The 18,976-nt window shown below is 38.6% G+C and overlaps 1 protein-coding gene across 7 annotated transcripts in view; it reads right to left on the reverse strand.

Moving 5' to 3' along the window:
- Window positions 1-18,976, reverse strand: part of LOC138761609 (islet cell autoantigen 1-like protein) — a 115,644-nt gene that overhangs the window by 88,969 nt on the left and 7,699 nt on the right. For 4 of the 7 annotated variants that reach the window (XM_069934002.1, XM_069934000.1, XM_069934001.1 and 1 more), the window contains exon 3: window positions 18,461-18,756. The exons of the other annotated variants lie outside the window; for them this stretch is intronic. In XM_069934002.1, the coding sequence (XP_069790103.1) occupies window positions 18,461-18,500 (40 nt within the window). In that variant the 5' untranslated portion in view covers window positions 18,501-18,756. The remainder of the gene's footprint in view (window positions 1-18,460; window positions 18,757-18,976) is intronic. 7 annotated transcript variants of the gene reach the window in all.

An 18,976-nucleotide genomic window follows, 5' to 3' on the forward strand; every position in this document is an offset into this window, starting at 1 on the left:
GTTTTTCCTCCTTTGCCTTTTGTCAGTGAGGTGGGCTCTGCGGTCTTCTTCAAATGAGGCTGCTGCCCGCCAAACTGTGAGGCGCCAAGATGCACGGTTTGAGGCGTTATCAGCCCACTGGCGGTGGTCAATGTGGCAGGCACCAAGAGATTTCTTTAGGCAGTCCTTGTACCTTTTCTTTGGTGCACCTCTGTCACGGTGGCCAGTGGAGAGCTCGCCATATAATACGATCTTGGGAAGGCGATGGTCCTCCATTCTGGAGACGTGACCCATCCAGCGCAGCTGGATCTTCAGCAGCGTGGACTCGATGCTGTCGACCTCTGCCATCTCGAGTACCTCGACGTTAGGGGTGTGAGCGCTCCAATGGATGTTGAGGATGGAGCGGAGACAACGCTGGTGGAAGCGTTCTAGGAGCCGTAGGTGGTGCCGGTAGAGGACGTATAGATGGAGATTAAACTCCATGCTACTTAAAAGACAGGATTTTAGAGAATTCATTGAGCGCCAAATTAAAATGTACTTTGAAATAAATATAGAATCAGTGAAAGATAAATTTATATTATGGGATGCAATGAAAGCTTTCATCAGAGGGTAGATAATAAGTTATGTAAGTTAGATGAAGGACTACAATCAGGAAATAGAACAGCTGGAAAAGGAAATAGTAAGTACAGAAAAAGAACTAGCAACAAGGGAAGATACAACAAAAAGAATTGGCAGATAAAAAAATAAAATATGAAACACTACATGGTACAAGGTGGAGAAGAACATAATGAAGACAAAGCAGAAGTATTATGAGCTAGGAGAAAAAACGCACAAAATACTAGCTTGGCAGCTTAAAATAGAACAAACGAAAAGAACGGTATTGTCATCAAGGAAAAAGACGAACAAATTACATATAATCCAACAGAGATCAATGAAAACTACAAGGAATTCTACGAGCAATTATATCGAACTGAGAATTAAGGGAAAGAAGACAAAATAGATGAGTTTCTAGCTAAAATTGAACTACCGAAATTGCAAGAAGAGGAGCAAAACAAATTGATAAAACCATTTGAAATAGAGGAAATACAGGATATATTAAAAAAGCTACAAAATAATAAAATGCCGGGAGAGGACAGACTCCCAATAGATTTCTATAAAACATTTAAAGACTTATTAATTCCTCCTCTCCTGGAAGTAATGAACCAGATTGAAGAAACACAAAACATGCCAGATTCATGTAAAACAACAATAATTACAGTAATTCCAAAGACGGGGAAAGATCCACTAACACCAGCATCGTACAGACCAATATCTCTACTTAACTCAGATTATAATAGCTAAATATTAGCAAACAGATTGGCCGACTGTCTACCAAAAATAGTAAAACTAAATCAAACTGGATTTATTAAGAAAAGATGAACAATGGACAATATCTGTAAGTTCATTAACTTAATCCATGCAGTACAAGGAAATAAAACGCCAACAGTGGCGGTTGCTTTAGACCCAGAGAAAGCCTTTCACAGGGTAGAATGGAATTATTTATTCAAAGTACTACAGAGGTTCAACCTACCAGGGAAATATATTAATTGGATTAAAGTATTATATAAGGGACCATTGGCAAGGTGACAGTAAATGGATATATATCAAACCAATTTAAATTAACCAGGTCAACTCCCTCATTGTTTGCATTAGCTATAGAACCCTTGGCAGAACTGATAAGAACAGAAAATAAAATAAAAGGGATAAAAATAAAAGAGAAGGAATATAAAATCAGTCTATTTGCAGATGACGTCATAGTATATTTAACAGAACCAGAATTGTCAATAAAAGAATTACATAAGAAATTGAAGGAATATGGAGAAGTATTGGGGTACAAGATCAACGTAAATAAAAGTGAAGCAATGCCATTGAATAATGCAGATTTCACAAAGTTTAAGAAAGAATCAACATTTAGATGGCAAACACAAGCAATTCGATACCTAGGTATTAGACTAGATAATAATCTAGGCCATCTATTCAAATTAAATTATCAGCCATTAATGAAGAAATTACAAGATGACTTAGAACATTGGAAAGATTTACCACTAACACTGATAGGAAAGGTAAATTGTATTAAAATGGATATCTTCCCAAGGATACAATACCTATTTCAATCATTACCAATTCCCTTAACAGAGAAATTCTTCAATGACCTAACGAAAATAATAAGGAAATTGTTATGGAAAGGGGGGGAAACCGAGGATAGCGCTAGATAAATTAACAGAGTGGTACAAACAAGGGGGCTTACAGCTACCAAACTTTATGAATTATTATAGAGCAGCACAATTAAGATATCGATCAGATTTTTATCAAACAAGGGAAAAACCAGATTGGATCAGATTAGAGCTAGATAAAATATGGGAGAAGGTACCAGAACATATACTATGTAAGTGGGATGAAAAGCTGGTGCAACATAGGAGCTCACCAGTACCGCACCATCTGTTCAACATTTGGAAGAAGATTCATGTAGAAAAGAAAAAAACAAATTACCAACTACTAAAATTATTATTGACGCAAAATCAACTAATCCCTTTCACAATAGATAACCTTTCCTTTAGAGAACGGGAGAGCAAAGGGATCAAAAGAATAGAAAATTGTTTTTTTGGAAAATAATTTATTATCTTTTGAACAAATGAAGTACAAATATGGTATAACTCACAGTACAATGTTTGCATACCACCAACTGAAAACCTACTTGGGAAGCAGGCTGAGGCTACCAGAAGGAAGCAGCTTTGAATATGTGATTACAGACACAATGATAATTAAAAGATTTATAACAAACATGTAAGAGAAAGGGAACGGTGAAATAAGCTGTAAACCCAAACAAAAGTGGGAACAAGATCTAAACACAAAGATAAAAAATGAAAAATGGGAAAAGCGATGCTTCAGAACTATGAGAAATACAATAAACACAAGGTTACGCATGATACGATATAATTGGTTATACAGGCTATACACCACGTCCCAAAATTTAAATAAATGGGACCCAACAGTATCAGATAGATGTTTTCACTGTAAGAAGGAAACAGAAACAACAGTACATGCAATTTGGGCATGTGAGAAAGTGGAAAAGTTTTGGTAAGATCTAAATCAGGTATTAAATAAAATCACAAAAAGCAACATACCAAAAAATCCAGAGATCTTTCTTCTAAGTAATATAAGCAAAGAACTAGGCCTCGACTTGGATGAAGCACAAAAAAGATTTATTATGATAGCCTTAGCTGTTGCAAAAAAAATGTATAATGTCAACCTGGAAATCAGAAGAGAGCCGGAGAGTACAGCAATGGTACATAGAAATGAATAAATGTATTCCATTGGAAAAAATAACATATAATTTAAGAGATAATGTCACAGTATTCGAACAAATTTGGGAACCGTACATGGAACACAACAGAGAGGTCCTACCGCGGACCTCCACCCCCTAAAATGATAGAATGAGAAGATGGAATGAACTGACCCAGTGTAAAAGTAGATGACACAATTTTCTTGTTTATTTTCATTGTGCGATGACATTGTTTAATGGGTTTATTGTATATGTTGAACATTTAATGGGTTTGGAGAGGGGTGGGAAGGAGGGAGGGAAGGGAGGGGGGGAAAAGGGGAGAAAATGACTGCAGATGCAAGAGGGAAATGTTTGTGTGTATTTTGGTTAATATGGTTCATAGTGTGAAAAATAAATTTTTAAAAAAATATGAAAAGCATCAGCTGCTACCCTCTGCTGAGGCAGCAGCAGCTACTGGCGCCAACACTGAAGGAAAGGAGGGGAGGGAAACTTGGACTGAACAATTAAACATTTACATACAGATGGATCACTTTGATCCTGGTTCTCACACTCGCTCACTGTATCACAGACATATCCTGACAATGCAGTACATTACAGCAAGAAAGTTTATCAAGATGCCAAAATATCAGTGTTTCCTGTTCCAGGCCACATTATTGAAAGTTTCAGAATCACCAGCTTTGATCTTTGATTTCATCTCCACTTTCCAGAAAGCAAGCTAGCAGACATGAGAACTGAATATATACTTAGATCTACAGCAGCATCTATGGCTCCATGTGGTAGAGAATCTCAAAGATTCACAATCCCCAAAGAGTAAATTCCTCCTTCTCTTGGTCTTGAAAAGCAGTGATTGCCTCATCCTGCAATGAGGCCCAAGGAACTTCACTCCATCGATCACAGAATCACATAGGGGGACTCCATTTAGCACAAACAGTCCATACTAATTCTCCAGAGGGATCCAGTGAAAACCACTTCCCTACCCTCTCCCCATGGGTCTTCAATTTCCTTTCTTTCAGATTCATAATCAGTTCCCTTTGGTGGAGTCACGTGATGGAGTAGTGGCCGGTCAGGGAATTCCAGCCCTCTCCCGAAAAGTTTAAAAAAAACACAAAGCACAAAGGTACAAGATTAAAATTTATAATAAAGTAAAAATAAAGGTGAGAAGAAAATGGCAGCGAAGAGAGAAAAGTTGAAAACAACGGGAAGAAAAGAGGAAGAAAGAATGTCGGAAGAAGAAGGTGAAGGCCTTACCTGTCTGAGGAAGCCCGCCGCGGAGAGAGAAGCCCGCTCCCTCAGGTCAGTGGAAGTCCCGGGCTCGGGACTACAAAAATGGCTCACAGAGCCGAGTAAAAGTGCGCAATCGCGCATGAAAAAAACACACTGACGGGAGGGTGGAACAGCTGCGGAGTCGATCTCCACAGCTGAGAGAGACACCTGCAGCACAGCAGCAGGTGCAGAATACAGACAATAACGACAACAAGAAAGAAGAGGGTAAAAAGAAAACAAGGAAACAACAGATGGTCAATCCAGAGGAAGAAGAAGAAGAAGAACAGAAAGAAGTGGAAGAAGAAGAGAAAGGCAAGACAATGGATGTATCTTTTTTTAAAGAATATATGGAATCAGTGAAAAAATGACAATTACAAGAATTTAATGAGATAAAAAGAAGAATTAAGAATGCAGAAGAAAAAATGAATAAAATGGAAATGGCCATGTCAGAGTTAGGAAAAAGAGTGGAAAATATGGAAGAATGAGAAACAATAGTAGAAATGGAAGTAGAGGAATTAAAACAGAAATTAGAATAATCTAATAAAAAAGTTAAAGAGGCACATGAGCTGTTAGCTCAGAAGATAGATATAATAGAAAACTATAATAGAAGAAATAATATAAAGATAGTGGTCCTTAAGGAAGATGAAGAAGGCAAGAATATGAGAGAATTTATAAAAGATTGGATCCCCAGGGTCCTAGGAAGACCAGAATTACAGGAAGAAATGAAAATAGAGAGGGCACATAGAACTTTAGCCCCGAAACCACAACTGCAGCAAAAACCAAGATCCATTTTAGTAAAATTCTTAAGATATACAACAAGAGAAAATATATTGGAGAAAGCAATGAAGAAAGTAAGAGAAGACAAAAAGCCATTGGAATATAAAGGTCAAAAAAATTTTTTCTATCCAGACATAAGTTTTGAACTCCTAAAGAAGAGGAAGGAGTTCAATACAGCAAAAACGATCTTATGGAAAAAAGGATATAAATTTATGTTAAAGTACCCAGCGGTACTTAAAATAGTTATTCCAGGGCAACAAAACAGACTATTCTCGGATCCAGAGGAAGCAAGGAAATTTGCAGAACAACTACGAAACAAGCAGAGAGATGAAGACATGTAATAAGAGTAAAAATGACCACAATCTATATGTATGTGTGTAAAGGGGTATATGTGTGTATATATATATATAGTGTGTATACATGAATGTATCTGTATTTAGAGGAAAATATACATATGAAAATTGAAATCTTTTCCGGGGGGGGGGGGGGCTGGGTGGGGAGGAGTTACGGTCACTGCAAAATCAGTTGACGTTTGCAAGTGAATTCGCAAATCCAAATGGAGAGGGGAGATGTGGTTGCCCGACAAGGGATAAAGGGCAACTCAGGAGGGGGAGGGGAGAATGGGGTTAAAGAAGTTTTAAATAGGAGAATAAGGAAAATGTTTGATGTTTTAGAAATGTTGTCTTATAAAGTGTTCAAAACAAGAAAGCAGAAAGCAGGAAAGGTGATGATGGAGAAATGGAGAGGGAAGATAAATAAAGTATGAAATGGCTACACTGAACTATATGACTTTAAATATTAACGGAATACATAACCAAATTAAAAGGAAGAAACTGCTAAATTTACTGAAAAAAGAAAAAATTGATATAGCCTTTGTGCAAGAAACACATTTAACTGAATTGGAGCACAAGAAATTAAAGAGAGATTGGGTAGGACACGTAACAGCAGCGTTGTATAATTCAAAAGCAAGAGGAGTAGCTATTTTAATTAGTAAAAATGTGCCAATTAAAATAGAGGAGGAAATAATAGATCCAGCAGGGAGATATGTAATGATAAAATGTCAGATATATTCGGTTTTGGAATCTCCTCAATGTATATTCACCTAACGAAGAAGATCAAAAGTTTATGCAAGATATCTTTTTGAAGATAGCAGATACGCAAGGGAACATATTAATAGGAGGGGATTTCAACCTGAATTTCGATTCAAATATGGACAAAACTGGGAAAAAAATTAACAGAAAGAACAAAGTAACCAAATTTATAATTAAATCGATGGAAGAAATGCAACTTTTGGATATATGGAGGAAACAACACCCAAAGGAAAAGGAATATTCATATTATTTGGGTAGACATAAAACATAATCAAGAATAGACCTATTCCTGTTATCAGCTCACATGCAAGAAAGAGTAAGAAAAACAGAATATAAAGCTAGAATATTATCGGACCACTCACCCCTGATATTGACAATAGAGTTAGAGGACATCCCTCCAAGAATGTATAGATGGAGATTAAACTCCATGCTACTTAAAAGGCAGGATTTTAGAGAATTAATTGAAAGACAAATTAAAATGTACTTTGAAATAAATACGGAATCAGTGAAAGATAAGTTTATACTATGGGATGCAATGAAAGCATTCATTAGAGGGCAAATAATAAGTTATGTAACCAAGATGAAGAAGGACTATAATCAGGAAACAGAGCAGTTGGAAAGGGAAATAGTAAATATAGAAAAAGAATTAGCAATGAAGGAAGATACAACTAAAAGAAGAAAACTGGCAGATAAAAAAATAAAATATGAAACACTACAAACATATAAGGTGGAGAAGAACATAATGAAGACAAAACAGAAATATTGTGAACAAGGGGAAAAAATGCACAAAATTCTAGCATGGCAGCTTAAGACAGAACAAGCTAAGAAAATGGTATTGGCAACAAGGAAAAAAGACAAACAAATCACATATAATCCAAACGAGATCAAGGAAAACTTTAGAGAATTCTATGAACAATTATACCAAACTGAAAACTAAGGGAAAGAAGGGAAAATAGATGAATTTCTAACTAAAATTGAAATACCAAAATTACAAATAGAGAAACAAAATAAATTAACAGAACCATTTGAAATTGTAGAAATACAAGAGATAATAAAAAAATTACCAAATAATAAAACATCAGGAGAGGATGGATTCCCAATAGAATTCTATAAAACATTTAAGGATTTATTAATTCCTCCCCTCCTGGAAGTAATCAACCAGATTGATAAAACACAAAGCTTACCAGATTCATGTAAAACAGCAATAATTACAGTAATACTAAAGCAAGGGAAAGATCCACTCGCACCAGCGTCATATAGACCAATATCATTACTTAACACAGATTATAAGATAATAGCTAAACTATTAGCAAACAGATTAGCAGAGTATGTACCGAAAATGGTAAATCTAGACCAAACTAGATTTATTAAAAAAAGACGCACAACAGACAATATTTGTAAATTTATTAACTTAATTCATGCAGTAGAAGGGAGTAAAGTGCCAAGAGTAGCAGTTGCTTTAGACGCAGAGAAGGCCTTTGACAGAGTAGAATGGAATTATTTATTCAAAGTATTGCAAAAATTCATTTTACCAGAGAAGTATATTAATTGGATTAAAGCATTATATAAGGGCCCACTGGCGAAAGTGACAGTAAATGGATATATATCAAAGCAATTTAACTTAAGCAGGTCAACACAGCAGGGATGCCCACTATCACCCTTATTGTTCGCGTTAGCTATAGAACCACTATCAGAATTGATAAGAAAAGAAAATAATATAAAAGGGATAAAAATAAAAGACAAGGAATATAAAATCAGTTTATTTGCGGATGATGTTATAGTATACTTAACAGAACCAGAACTATCAATAAAAGAATTATATAAGAAATTGAAGGAATATGGAGAAGTGTCGGGTTACAAGATTAATGTAAATAAAAATGAAGCAATGCCAATGAATAATGCGGATTTCTTAAAATTTAAGAAGGAATCACCATTCAGATGGCAAATGCAAGCAATAAGATACCTAAGTATACAAATAAATAAAAATCTTGGCCATCTATATAAACTCAATTATTATCCACTATTGAAAAAATTACAGGACGATTTAGAGCATTGGAAAGATTTACCATTAACACTAATAGGAAGGATAAAATGCATTAAAATGAACATTTTCCCAAGGATATTATATCTATTTCAGGCATTGCCAATACACTTGACAGAGAAATTCTTCAAGGAGTTAAAGAAAATAATAAGGAAATTTTTATGGAAAGGGGGGAAACCGAGGATAGCACTAGATAAATTATCAGAATGGTATAAACAAGGAGGCTTACAACTGCCAAACTTAAAAAATTATTATAGAGCCGCACAATTAAGATACCTATCAGATTTTTATCAAACAAGGGAAAAGCCAGATTGGACTAGATTAGAATTAGATAAAATAGGGGAAAAGATACCTAAACACATATTATATAAATGGGATGAAAAATTGGTACTACGTAGGAGTTCTCCAGTATTACATCATCTACTCAATATTTGGAAAAAGATTCATGTAGAAAGGAATAAAACAAATTACCAATTACCAAAACTAATATTGAAGCAAAATAAGTTACTCCCTTTTACAATAGATAACCTTTCCTTTAGAGAATGGGAGAAAAAAGGGATCAAAAGAATAGAAAATTGTTTTTCAGGAAATAGATTATTATCCTTTGAACAAATGAAAGATAAATACAATATAACTCAAGATACAATCCTGGCATATTACCAATTGAGATCCTACTTGAAGGACAAATTCGGAAACAGTCTGAGGTTACCAGAGGGAAGTAACTTTGAATATGTGATTACAGATACAATGATAATCAAAAGATTTATAACAAATATGTATATTAAACTGCAAGAAAAGGAGAATGAGGAAACAAATGGTAAAACTAAACAAAAATGGGAACAAGATTTAAATATAAAGATAAAAAAGGAAACATGGGAGAAGTTATGTTCTGGAATGATGAGAAATACAATAAATTATCTTAGATAAAATCTAAAGTATCTTAGATTTTGTACTTTAAATGGATGGGGGGGGAGGTAGGGAGGGTGGGATGGGAGGAGGGGGGGGAGAAAATGACACTGTATATATTTGAAAAGGAAAATGTATGTATCATGGTCAATGTGGTTTATGTTGTGAAAAATAATTTTTTTTTTAAATCAGTTCCTTTTTGCAAGCTGCAATTGAAACTACCTCCATTACTGGTCCACAGCAGCTCGCTCCAAACCCCAGTTGCTCCCTCTGGGCACAAGGCTTCCTCCTGTCCCTCATTACCAAGTCCTTGACCCCTTCACCAAAGCCAACAGTTTCCCTCCATCTATCCCATCACAAACATTTTCTATTGAACCTACTTTCAGGAGAAATTAATAAGGTTACGTATGATACAATATAACTGGATACACAGGCTATACATTACACCTCAAAAGTTAAATAAATGGGACCCAACAGTATCTGATAGATGTTTTCGATGTAAAAAAGAAATGGGAACAACAATTCATGCAATCTGGACATGTGAGAAAGTAGAAAAATTTTGGGAAGATCTAAACCAAATATTGAATAAAATTACCGAAAACAATATACCAAAGAATCCAGAGATCTTCCTCCTAAGTAACATAAAAAACAAAGAATTTGGAATTGATTTGGATGGTGCACAAAAAAGATTTGTTAAGATAGCTCTAGCCGTAGCAAAAAAATGTATTATGTCAACCTGGAAATTGGAAGAGAATTTGAAAATACAACAATGGCATATAGAAATGAATAAATGTATTCCATTAGAAAAAATAACATATAGTTTAAGAAATAATATTGAAATATTTGAACAAATATGGGAGCCTTACATGAAACACAATAGAGAAAACCTACCGGGGACATTCACTACCTAAATTAACGAAAGGAGAAGGAAATGAAAAGAACTGACTCAGTGGAATTTATTGTTTATTTTTATTGAATGACAACATTGTTTGACTGGTTTAATGTATCTTAGATTTTGTACTTTAAATGGATGGGGGGGGGAGGTAGGGAGGGTGGGATGGGAGGAGGGGGGGGAGAAAATGACACTGTATATATTTGAAAAGAAAAATGTATGTATCATGGTCAATGTGGTTTATGTTGTGAAAAATAATTTTTTTTTTAAAATCAGTTCCTTTTTGCAAGCTGCAATTGAAACTACCTCCATTACTGGTCCACAGCAGCTCGCTCCAAACCCCAGTTGCTCCCTCTGGGCACAAGGCTTCCTCCTGTCCCTCATTACCAAGTCCTTGACCCCTTCACCAAAGCCAACAGTTTCCCTCCATCTATCCCATCACAAACATTTTCTATTGAACCTACTTTCAGGAGAAATTAATAATTCTGCCCTGTCAGAGGTCCCATCTTTAACCAATCAAAAAAAAGAGAAAAAAAACAAGATCCCATCCAGCCTTGCTGGGTGCAAACTGAAATCCAAGACACTGTAGCGACTACTCCAGTAGAGCTACTAAATTAATTCACCAGACTCAGTGGTTAGTCAGCAAAGACTGTTTATTCAAACTTCCCTCCTCTTTTATATCGCTTCTGCCCCAGACACTCGGGACCAGAAATGACGTCATCACGTGCCTGCGACACACCCAAATGGCGCATGGCTTAAAGTGAAGTCGACGGGACCACCGCGCCATCTTGTTGGTGAGCACCTAACTCCCATGAGCAGTGCTGTGTGGTCTTTCAACCAGCTGAGTGAGAAGAGATTAGGCCCGCAGTGTGGCGCATTCATTCAGCCATCTACAGTCAGCGGATCGGCCCTCTGTGTTATGCAGCCACTCGGCCCGCGACAAACCATGAAACACAAGAGACAGTGGAAGGTGTTACAAACTGCTGGAGGAACTCAGTAGGTTGAGCAGCCTCTGTGGCAAAGGGATAGTTGACATTTCAGGTCAAGACCCTGCATCGGGTCGGAGAGCGTGGAGGGGAGATAGCCATTCTGTGAGGGGCAGGGGTGAGGATGGGGCTGGCAAGCGATGGGTGGAACCAGGTAAGGAGGGGGAATGATGGGCAGATGGAGCCAGATAGGGAAAGATGAGGGGTGGTTCAGCAGAGGCAGGTGATAGGCAGAAAATCATAAAGTTAGGGAAACAAGGCTGATGGAGAGAGGAGGGAAAAGCAGAACAAAGGGTGGAAAATGACAGATGAAAGCACAAGAGGGTGTGGATGCTGGAATCTGCTGTGATGTGAAACCAGCTGAGGAGGGATGATTGATGGAATTAGTGGAGAAGGTGAGTTAAAGCAAGTCGATGTAGTGTTGGGTGATAGGCAGATGGAACCTTGTAGGGGAAGGGGAGATCCTGGATGGATAGGAGAGAGGAGTGGAGAAATTGGAGAAAGCAATGTTCACACTACTGGTGTGTGGATGACCCAGGTGGAATATGGGATATTGTGCTAGACTCACGGCTGAGAAGACAGGTCAGTGTTGGAATGGGAAAGTAAACTTGAGGGTTATATTTCATTTATGTATCAAATATTACAGGATGGTATGGATAAAAAGGGTTGGGATAGATCTAAAATTAAATGGGAAGCGGATATTGGTTTTATTTTTTCTGAAGATGATTGGTTAGATATCTGTTATGATAGTGTAACTAGATTGATAAATGCATGTTATGCAATGATTAATTACAATTTTTTACAATTTCTCAGCAAAACACTGGTTGGGGGGGGCACTGGCTGAGGGGAGGAGGATATCGGACTCCGTCTTGGTGAATCAGGCCTCCATCTACAGAGGTCGGGCCTCCTTCTACACTTATTGTGCCACCCTCTACAATAAGCGTGCCTCCTTCAATGTGTCACTTCTAATTATCAAATGTCCCACTTTTTGCACATTTGCCAGAGGTTGGCCTCCCTGCTATAGATGCTGTGACCTGCTAACATTTTCCAGAATTTTTGTGTTTTACCATAATTTCCTTGATTTTCAATCCTATTCAACTGGAAATAGCACCAGTTAGTTTTATGCACTCCTCTGGTTTTCTAACAAGATACATTCTTTGAACAATCTCTGAATCTTTTCCCGCAGCCAGATGGTGTCCTGAGAACCTAAAGAAGACCAGCTAGCAGGTGTATTCACATCAGCTTCAACCCCTCCCTGCTGGAACCTAAAGTTCCTTCCTGTTCAACAAAACAACTTGCATTCTATGCCAAAGGAAAACATAACTACATGTCTCAACGAGTAACGCTTGGTGGTCCTGACATCAATCATCATGAAGTGTTTTAACAGACAGTTCGCTGTCCACATAACTCCAACCTCCCAGAAAACCTTGATCCAATACAATTCCCCTACAACCGCAACAGATCTGCAGCTGATGCCATCTTTCTCTCCCTAGAACATTGGATAACAAAACCTATGCCAGGCTTCCATTTATTGACTTTTGCTCCATCTTCAACACCAAAGTCCCAAACAAATTAATCTCCAAACTCCTGGAACTAGGCCTCAGACCCCCACTCTACAAATGGATTCTCAACTTCCCAATCTGCAGACCGTGGTCAGTGAGGATTGGTGACAATAACACCAGTGCCCTGCAGCTCCCAACTGTACTCCTCAATCCTGCACAACTGCGTGGCCAGGTTTTGTTCCAACTCCATTCAAGTTTACAGATAATATCTTAACAAAGGCCTCTGGAAAATCTGTGTATCGCATCATTTCTACCTGTTCTATTTATTGAGAAATGTAATAACATTGGATGAGACATTAACATTCCTTTTGCTAACTGCTGTCAATCCTTATAGTCTTTTGGTTAATCAACAAATGGTTTTCTTTTTGGGTGTGATTTTTTAGCCCCACCTAAATATTTAGTTTTTGAATGTTGATAGACCTGCTCGAAGACTGTATTTCCCAACATACCAGATTATATTTAAATAACTGAAACTGTTGATTTTGCAAGTTATTTTAGATCATTTTGCATCCAATACCGAAGAAATATTTACAAAAGCTTACAAATACTAGAAATGTAAGAGTGAAGTGAGGGTAAAAGCAATATTTAAGCCAAGGCATTTCTCCTTTATTATCTTGATTCATAATCTCAAAATGTTCAGCATATTTACATAGTGAGGCACCTGTTCCCTGCAATATTGTGGCCCAATGTGACAGACCCATCCACACTAGTTTTGAATCCCAGTGTTAATAGTCTGAAATTTGTCTCACTACTACTGTACCCCAGTGTTATATCACATCAGGTCTGTCTCCACAAATGCTGCAACCCAATGCTAGATGAGTGACAGATCTATCGCCACAAGTACCCAAATGTTATAGATGTCAGATCTGAACCGACTTACATTGTACCCCCATGTTGAGTGATGACATTCCCATCCCCATGTTCCCTACACAGCATGTTAAAGTGTCAGACTTGGACCCACATTGACAGATCCATACCCACCTGTACTGAAACCTAATGATATTCAGTATAGACCTGAACATACCATTTTTTTAAGATACAGCACAGTAACAAGCTCTTCTGGCCCATGACTCCCAATTACTCCCATGTGACCAATTAGTCTACTAATCCTGTCTTTGGAACGTGGGAGGAAATCAAAGCACCTTGAAGAAACCCACGCAGACACAGGGAGAATGTACAACCTCATTACAGATAGAACCAGAATTGAACCCAGGATGCTGGTGCTGCAATAGCGTTGCACTAACCCTGCTGCACACTTCACTTTACGTGATACAGCAGACTTCTACCCTGGTGTTATACAAAGCCATCACAAGAACACAAAATAGGAGCAGGAGTAGACCAATATGCCATTCAGTCCTTCCGGCCAATAATTTTACAGCTATGTCCTTTTGTCCATAACTCCAAGTGAAAACATCTCAGTATCTACCTTGTCAAACCCCTTCATGATTCATACCTTGAAGAAGGGCTCAGGCCTGAACATAAGAAATAGGACCAAGAGTAGGCCATCTGGCCTGTCAAGCCTGCTCTGCCATTCAATAAGATCATGGCTGATCTGATGATAGGCTAATCTCCACCAACCTGCCCTTTCCCCATAATTCCCTTGCTATCCACCCTCGTATTAAATATATTTACTGAGGCAACCTCCACTGCTTCAAAGGGCAGCAAATTCCACAGATTTACTAACCTCTGGGAAAAGCAGTTCCTCTTCATCTCCGTCCTAAACCTACATCCTGAATCTTGAGGCTATGTCTGCTAGTTCTGGTCTCCCCCACCAATGGAAACAACTTAACCTACCTCTATTTTATCCATGCCTTTCATAATTTTATGTTTTTACAAAATCCCATCATTCTTATAAATTCCAGTAAGTACACTCCCAGACGACTCAATCTCTCCTCATAGGCTAACCCTTCCATCCTGAGAATCAATCTGGTGAACTTCCTCTGCACTGCCTCCAAAGACAGTATATCCTTCCTCAAGAAAGGAAGGATGCAGTTCTCCAGATGTAGCCTCACCTGTACCTTGTACAGTTGCAGCAGAACCTCCCTGCTCCTAAACTCAAACCCTCCAGCAATGAAGGCCAACATTCCATTTACCTGCTTGATACCCTGCTGTTCCTGCAAACCTACCTTTTGCGATTAATGCACAAGCACTCCCAATTCCTTCCGCATGGCAGCATGCTGTAATTGCTTGTCATTGTCATAATAATTTGATCTTCCAATTTTCCTTCCAAAGTGGATAACCTCACATTTACCAACATTGTACTCCATCTGCCAGACCCTTGCCCACTCACTCAACCTATCTATAGTTCTCTGCAGACTCTCAGTATCCTTTGCACAATTTGATTTTCCATTCAGTTTAGCGTCATTAGCAAACTTAGATACACTACACTTTGTCCTCCTTCCAGATCTTTATGTATATTGTGAACCGTTGCTCCCAGCACCAACCTCTGGAGGACCCTGCTCACCACTGAATGCCAACCAAAATAGCACCCCTGTATCCCAACACTCTGCTTTCTATGGTTAACCAATCTTCTATCCATGATAATACATCACACCCAACTCCTTATCTTCTGTATAAGTCTTTTATGCAGCACCATATTGAATGCCTTCTGTCCACCTGCTCCCCTCTATCTACTGCACTCATTATATTGTCAAAGAACTCCAGTAAATTTATCAAACAGGGCCTGTCTTTGCTGAATCCATACTGCATCTGCCTGATGGATCCATTTCACTTCAGATGCCTCGCTATTTCTTCTTTAATGACTTCAAGCATTTTCCCCAACCACAGATGTTAAACGATCTGGCCTATAATTCCCTGCCTTTTGCCTACATCTTTTGATGAATAGTGGTGTGACATTCACCATTTTCCAATCCACTGGGATCTGCCCAGAGAATTTTGGTAAATTATCACCAAAGCTTTGACTATAAATTTCTGCCATTTCTTTCAATACTCTGGATGCATTTCATCAGGACCAGAGGAGTTATCTATCTTTAGTCCCTCATGTTTTCTGAGTACTACCTCTTTAGTGATAGCTATTAGTTCTCGGTCTTCACCTCCCAACACATCCATAACGTCCGTCTAAACATGTTCTACAAGTCTTCTACCATGAAGGCTGACACAAAATAATAATTCAAAGCCTTAGTCATTTCCTCATTACCCAATATCAATTCCTTCCCCCTCCAACGTAACATTGGTTATTTTTACCTCCTTTGAACTCAACAGCAGCAAACCAAGGAGATGATTGTGGACTTCAGGAGGAAGTCAGGAGAACACGACCTGGTCCTCATCAAGGGCTCAGTAGTGGAGAGGATCAAGAACTTCAAATTCCTAGGTGTCAACATCTCCGAGGATCTGTCCTAGAGCCTCCACATTGATGCAATCACAAAGAAGACTCGCCAGCAACTATACTTTGTGAGGTGTCTGAGGCGATTCGGTATGTCACCGAAGACTTTTGTAAACTTCTACAATTCCATCACTGCCTGGTATGGAGACGCCAACTCTCAGGACAAGAGTAAACTCCAGAGGGTTTTTAACTCAGCCTGTGACATCACAGGCACCAGGCTTCACTCCATCAAGGACATCTACATGAGGGGGGTCTTAAAAAGTCAGCCTCTATCCTCAAAGATCCCTACTACCCAGGCCATGCTGTCTTCACTCTGCTACCATCAGGAAAAAGGCACAGAAGCCTAAAGACGAGCACTCAACCACACATGGACAACTTCTTTCACACTGCCATCAGATTCCTGAATAATCATTGAACCAAAGACACTGCCTTACTTCTTGTGCACTATTAATTTTATATAATGTTGTAAGCTGGTTACAATCTGAATGTTTGCTCTATGATGCTGCCACAAACCCCAAATTTCATGACTTGTTCATGTCAATAAATCCGGATTCTCCTATGGACAGTGCAAACCCTGCTGAGTTCCTCCAGCATTTCTGTGTTTATAGTATTGTAATGGAGGATTTATGGATGCAGTTGCATCAGAAGACATAATCTAAATTCCACTATGGGGCCCAGGGATGCATATGAATCAATAGACATTACCTAACTTCCACCATGAGGCCCAGAGATGCAGTTGTCTTTTGTTGGTCGCAGACTGTCAGGAGACCTTGAAGATAATTAAATCATTTGTTCAAAGAGATAAGATCTGAAGTAAACAACTTTTGGGTAATATAAGCCATGGTCCCACTGCTGAAGTGTGAGACTCTCCAAGAGGTGGCAACATCTCTCAGCAAGAAGAAGAACTTCAAGATTCCAAACCGATGTCCCAGTCCGGGGAGGTGGAGAAGCTGCTACCGGCACCCAGACAACCTACTACAAATGTGCAGTCGTCGCCTCGCTTTGGCAGTTGGGACCAGTCCAGGCATTGATAAGTATAATTGGGAAGGGCTTGCATATTGTAGTGTGAATTCAGCTTTAGATTTAGTAATAAAGACTTGTATAAACTGAACTGCTCTCGGTGTGTGTCTATTTTCTTTTGGTAGCTCGAATACTGTGACCAATCTAAAATGAACAAAGTGAGAGGTACAAGATTACCCAAGACAAGTATAATCACAGCATCTGCAAACTTTTGTGTTTCACCCCCTTAGGAGTTTATACATTTGAATGTCATCCTTCATTCTTCAACACTCCAAGAGATACAGGACAAAACTGTTCAGCCTTCCTTGATAAGACAAGCCTCTCATTGCAGGAATTAGCCTGATGAATATCTTTTGGATGCCTTCAATGCTACAAGACCCTTTTTTAAGGCAAGGGGATCAAAGCTATTCAGAGTATTCCAGGTGTAGCCTCACCAACACTTGTTCAACTGTAGCAAAATGTAATTATTCTTTAACTCCAATCTTCACCATGAAGTCAAAATATGCTGGTTGCTTTCTTAACTACTTGTTCGAAAAAGTTAGCAAGCAGGTTCAATATCCACAGGAACACCTAGATCCCTCTGAACTTCACTCATTTTCAGACCATCTCCATTTAGATAAGAATATGCCCTTTTGGTTCTCTGTGTTACCTTTGGCTTGTAGTGATTGCTCTGTGCGCACACACACTACATAGTGCCAGTCCTGTAGCTACTGACAATGCACTGGATTTCTTTCAACTTCTAATAAATATTGGAAAGGTATAACATTGGTATCCAATTAAACCTCCAAGGCCATTGAAAATCCTGCACAAAATACCAAAAGCAGATGATAACAATGGAATGAAAGGTAGTTCAATGACACTCAATGGAAATCAGACCTGATAGACTCCTGATAGGTCAGAAGTCTCATGGAAAACTTAGAAGATTTCTTTCTCAGAGTTTATTAGTGAACCAGATGAAGTTTTACACAACGGTGGTTATAATTTACAAAGACTATTTGGGTAAACTCCAGAGATTTAATTTAAATTCCACAGCTACAATTGTTGAGATTTGATCTCCAGACCACTCGTCCACTAATTTAGCCACCGCATGCAATGAAAATGCTGTGGGCAAGTCAGAAACAAATTGAGCCAGTAATACAGCAAGGTAAAGAGCAGCTGCTCAATTCACTACAACAGCATGCAGTTCCCCACAATCTCCTTGTTCTATTTTAATCTCTCCAGTCACAGACAGGGAACCTCCTTGAATGACCCCAACACCAAGACCATTAATTTTGGTACCTGCCAAAGATCCATCTCTGGTCATCCTCCAGTTTTTCATGCCATTTTCTCTTCTCCAGGGTAAATCCCCCAGTTCATCTGGTTCTGAGATGCATGATGAGTCCAATGTGGTTATTGTGGACTTCCCCACAAGTAGGGACGGGACAAGTATCCATCAGGACAAAAAGGTGATAGTTTGTAAGGGTGTGCACTCCTTCCTTCCACTATTTTCATATCTCCATTTTGTGCTCCCAACTTGAATGTCTCCATCCCATCCCAAGTGCTCCTTCTCCACTTTGGCCATAGACAAGAGATTCCTGGAGACAGAGGGGATGTTGGATATTTTACCACATCTTGGAATCTTTTCCTCTGTATGCATGGTAAACTCTTCCCATGATAGAGCTCAGTATAGTGTCAGTTTTGGAGAGTCTGGTGGCCTGCTAAAAGGAACCAACTGAGGGTAACTGGGGCCTGAGAGTCATTGAGGCCCATTTGTTGGCCTAGGAGAAGGTCATGAATATTGGTTCCCTTTGTTCC

The sequence above is a fragment of the Narcine bancroftii genome, chromosome 4 (assembly GCF_036971445.1).
Source record: "Narcine bancroftii isolate sNarBan1 chromosome 4, sNarBan1.hap1, whole genome shotgun sequence".
In the NCBI taxonomy this organism is placed as follows: Eukaryota; Metazoa; Chordata; class Chondrichthyes; order Torpediniformes; family Narcinidae; genus Narcine; species Narcine bancroftii.